The sequence below is a fragment of the Mytilus trossulus genome, chromosome 8 (assembly GCF_036588685.1).
Source record: "Mytilus trossulus isolate FHL-02 chromosome 8, PNRI_Mtr1.1.1.hap1, whole genome shotgun sequence".
NCBI lineage: Eukaryota > Metazoa > Mollusca > Bivalvia > Mytilida > Mytilidae > Mytilus > Mytilus trossulus.
The window spans coordinates 21,751,578-21,756,706 of record NC_086380.1 but is presented as its reverse complement, the minus strand read 5'-3'; the positions used below and the strand labels follow the sequence as shown (position 1 = coordinate 21,756,706).

The 5,129-nt window shown below is 34.7% G+C and overlaps 1 protein-coding gene across 1 annotated transcript; it reads left to right on the top strand.

The window, feature by feature from the left end:
* Positions 1–920: 920 nt before the first annotated feature.
* On the top strand, positions 921–2,070 carry LOC134681739 (uncharacterized). Its single transcript, XM_063541379.1, has 2 exons — positions 921–1,099; positions 1,574–2,070. Exons 1-2 carry the CDS (start codon positions 925–927, stop codon positions 2,029–2,031), a joined length of 633 nt encoding a protein of 210 aa, XP_063397449.1. The 5' UTR covers positions 921–924; the 3' UTR covers positions 2,032–2,070.
* Positions 2,071–5,129: the final 3,059 nt, after the last annotated feature.

The window sequence follows — 5,129 nt, the reverse complement described above, 5'->3', positions numbered from 1 at the left end:
GGAAAAAAAGTTCATTTTCAAGGAACCCCCATTTCGTTACACTATATTCAAGCCCCCAAGAATTATTTCGATTCTAATAGGACAAAAACGGCAATTCTTTTGGATCAAGGCGCTCTAGGTGGAGGCTGATATTTGCCGTTCCCATAAATAAACGCACCATTCAATTCGCGTAAATAAATGGAACAAACTGAATAAGTGACATGCTTAAACTGTTTACAATAATGTATTTAGATAGTTTTGAATGAATTTAATGATAATTTACTCAAATGTCTTATATTTTTTTTTTAAATTGGCTTACATGTATATCACATTTTAGCATCGTTTGTTTACGTTTTCTTGTTGTGATGATTTTTGGTTTCACAAGCGTGTATTTTCCCGTAAAATGCTTATATTCTGACGTCGTTGTTCTATGACATCGGGTAGCTCATTCATTGAAATACATATGACGTGGGAGTACAAAAGGAACAGCCCTAGTAATATATTCATATTTTACCACGGGTGTGTACTCAAAGCGTTTGAAGGACGTCATATTAGAATAGTATATAAATATTTGATATATGAGAAAGCAAACCAGTCTTAATGAAATAAAATTAATACAAGACTGATATGCATTCTTATAATAAAATGAAAATATTTTAACATTAAAAAAACAATTAATTCTTAAAATTTTCCTGAAACTATTTCATGTCAAATTTCCATATACTGATATAATAGGATGTAACTCTAATAATATACGCTTGTCTATGCAAAAATCTCCACCTTGAAAGAAATTCCTGGAAATATAAAAAAAAACACATTAGAAGTGTATTTGGTTACATATTGCGTGATTACAATACAATACACAACATGATCAAATTTCAGACATAATAATAAAAAAACAAAATATCCAATCTAAATGTACTAGTACTCCCAACCTTGTCGAACATGATGACCATGTTGTACCTCCTAGTTGTATCTTTTATAATGATGGTGTATGTGGATAGCGAGGAATGTGCAAGAAAAGTTACAGAATTAAAATCAAGTGAGAGAAAATTAAGAAACGAATTGGTCCGTCTACAGGATGTGTTTCTAGAACGTATATCTAGAGCTGATAAAGATGGTAAGTAAAATTAAGATGTTGTTAAACAAAAAGTGATAACAGTAATTGAAAAAATGGAAAAGCCTAAATGATGCAAAGGTAAAAGATGCTTCCGCAAAAAAAGAAAACAACTGAGTACTAAATAATAAGAAATTATTCCGAGTTACAGTAACTCGCTAACTCGTCGCGTCATCACAAATTTATATTGGAATTATTACATAAGATGTACGTTTCATAACAATACGTTGTTTTTATTAGCTAGAAGCAAGTTTGCGTCATTCGTTAATTAACATGCATTTCGAAATGAATTGTAAATTAAAAAAAAACTGATCATAGCGAAAACATTTAACTAATAGTATTGAATGTTTCTTTTAGTAATTTTATTGGGTTGCGGAGTACATTTTTTAGAATGAAGCGCTTCCGTTTGATAAAACAATCAAATGTATATAACAAAAATGATATAAACATTAAATTTTCCATTTTGTTTTGATTTAGAAAATACAAAAACGAGAGAGTTTATAGGGTTTTCGGCACATATGTCTCATGGTTTTGTGAATGGTCATAGTAGTTCATTGTCAATGGGGAAAACGCTGATCTTTGACCAGACAGAAACAAAGACAGCTGGTGTCTACAACACCAATACAGGAATCTTCCAAGCTCCATCTAGTGGAATGTATGCCTTTACATGGACAATTTGCGTAGATAGTATCATAAAAGAAGGTGGAGGGTATGGAGAATTTGGAACAGAATTAGTTGTTGACGGACGGGTTTGTGGAAGAGTTCATGCAGACACAGAAACAAACGGTGATGACGCTTGTTCTACTGGATTTATAATTAAATACGTCAGAGAAGGCGGAACTGTGTATTTAAGAAATACATCAAATCATCAAGGTCGTCTTCTTAGCAACGACGGTCATACACGTACAACGTTTTCTGGATGGAAACTAAACTAGATAAGCTTATACCAGCCAAAATAAAGTTAGCAAACTATATGTATTGTCAATTATTTTTATAAGTACGTCTGAGCCAACTGTGACAACTCTACAACAGTACTGATGGTGATACATGGCTGGGTACATTATGTATATACAACTTGTCTAAACATCAACCCAACAATGTTAGATCTGTCAATTATTTATATACTTAAATTTTGCAGCTGTTCAGTTTATATTAACAAAACACGATTAGATGCTTGCGATAGCGTAGCATAATTTGTCAAATGTTGAAACATAGTTTGTTAATTTCGCGTGCAGTATGTCGACTGAGCAGGCGTACGTGAATAAGACACGGATCAATAACGGTCTTCAAATTTTAATATTTCCTCTAATTCGAAGCTTAAGTTTTCGGTGGAAAAAATGTTTCAAAGACGAATTAAAAAAGTACAAAACATTACATTTTTACGTCATATCACAAATACCTCCGACTTTGTATGGTTTCAGAGGAGTTGCAGCTCAATAAACTCGGTCTCTTCCTTTAGATCGTTGTACTGCATTCACCAAATGCAAAAAACCTACCGCATAGTCGGCTACTAAAGGCCTTGAAATGACAAATGTAGAATAATTCATACGAGAAAACTAACGGCCTTATTTTTTTTAGAAAAACTAATATGATACACAACAATAAATGACAACCACTGAACTAAAGACCTCGACTTTGAACAGGCACGAATTATGTCTGCTCTTGGTCGGGTTGTTGTCTCTTTGACATTTTTCCTATTTCCATTCTCAATTTTACATACAGAATTTAAGGGAATTAAACTGGCACCAAACCATTCCCTCTAATCGAGGACAGTGATGTAACAGTACAGTGTAAGACACCCTTTTAAATATTAGATGAAAATGGCTTCATTCACAAGATATATACGAAGCAGAAATACATGTAACATAGACACAAACTTGACGTGAAAGGGTTCTTATACATCCCGAAAACAACAACAACAAAAACAAAAAGCAATAATTAGGGCCCCGCTGAAAAGGCGGGTCGCCCTATAGTGATCAGTCTGTCCGTCCGTCCGTCCGTCCGTCCGTCTGTCCGTCCGTCTGTCCGTCCGTCTGTCCGTCTGTCCGTCCGTCCGTAACACTTTCGTGTCCGCTCCATATCTAGAGAACCATAATGATTTCATACTTTATACTTTACATGTATATTAACCACCACCAGAGGGTGTGTCATGATGTATGTACAACTTCCTAGGTCAAAGGTCAAGGTCAAAAACTTTGGTTTCAGTTGACAACCCTGTGTTCTTTGGTGAAGATCGTGTCCGCTCCATATCTAGATAACCGTTATGATTTTATACTTAATACTTAACATGATTATTAACCAACACCCAAGGGTGTGTCATGATGTATGTACAACTTCCTAGGTCAAAGGTCAAGGTCAAAACCTTTGGTTTCAGTTGACAACCCCGTGTCCTGTGGTGAAGATCGTGTCCGCTCCATATCTAGATAACCGTTATGATTTCAAAGTTTATACTTGTCATCCATTTTAACCACCACCAGAGGGCGTGTCATGATGTATGTACAACTTCCTAGGTCAAAGGTCAACGTCAAAAAAACTTTGGTTTCAGTTGACAACCCTGTGTTCTGTTGGACAGATTGTGTCCGCTCTATATCTTGAGAACCATTATGATTTCAAATATTATATTTGACATCCATTTTAGCCAACACCAGAGGGTGTGTCATGATGTATGTACCACTTCCTAGGTCAAAGGTCTGTCTGTCTGTTGGTCTGTCCATCGCTAACAAATTTGATCCACACTATATTTTGAGAGGACAGCTGTTATTATTTCATACTTTATACCTGACAAACATTTTCAACTTAACATATATATTAAATGTGTCATAATGTATGCATCCTAGGTCAAAGGTCAGTCCGTTGGTCTGTCCATCCGTTCGTTGTTCTTAACAAATTGTGTCCGCTTTACCTCTCGAGAACCGTTAATATTTCATACTTTATACTTGGTGGGTCATAATATATTGAAGGCATAATTCTAAAAATATGTGACAAATATCAATTGGGCAGCATCTTTAAACATTGTTCAAACATCAATCCATATATCCAGAAGTCACCTTAGAGTAGTCAACAATGAGTTCACAAAACAAGACAAAAAGTGGTTCATATATGTGACCTACCGAATTACACTTTTAACTTATTTGTAATATAATGAGCAACACAACGAGTGCCACATGTGGAACATAAACTGCTTACCCTACCGTAGCACCTCCGATCACCTCGCACGTCGAATTTCATGTGACTCTCATACAAGAGAGAGGTAAACTAGCTTTAAAACCAGGCTTAATCCACCAGTTTCCACATAAGAAAATGCATGTACCAAGTCAGGAATATGACTGTTGTTCTCCATTCGTTTGATGTGTTTGAGCATTTGACTTTGCAATTTGATCAGGTACTATCCGTTTTGAATTTTATTTTTCACAAGTCTTTCCATTCTGAGGTTGTGTGTTCGATTCCAATTTCAATGGAATAGGGCTGCAAATTGTCTTGCCAAAGGTTGGTGACTTTCTAATGCCACTTCGTCTTCCTCCTCCAAAATAAACTGGCAATCACTATAAAAAATATAGTGCTCAAAATGGAGTTACTCATCGAAATTCGATCAATGAATCAAAGGAAAAAAAAACTCTTATGACATCATAAAGACCTTTAAATATTTTTAACATGATGTGAAGTAGTTACTGAAACTCCGTATAAAAGAAACAACTTTCGACTCGCGTTTTAAAGAAAGTCATTTACTGTGTCATTTGATATGTTATCTTATACTGATTCAGTAATGTATTGTACTGGCTACTTTTCCAAATGTCAAGTAAAAACTTTAATGATGACAGAAAAGTTTGTTTTTTTTATCTACTTTTGATAAAATTAGACAGATGAATAACTTCTTTTAGTTCATATAATTTCACTTCCTGTTTCGTGTATTTCATGCTTATTCAACACAATATTGTTATGTGTACTTTTCACATAATAGAGGGACGAAAGATACCAGAGGGACAGTCAGACTCATAAATCGAAAATAAACTGACAAAGCCTGGCTAAAAATGAA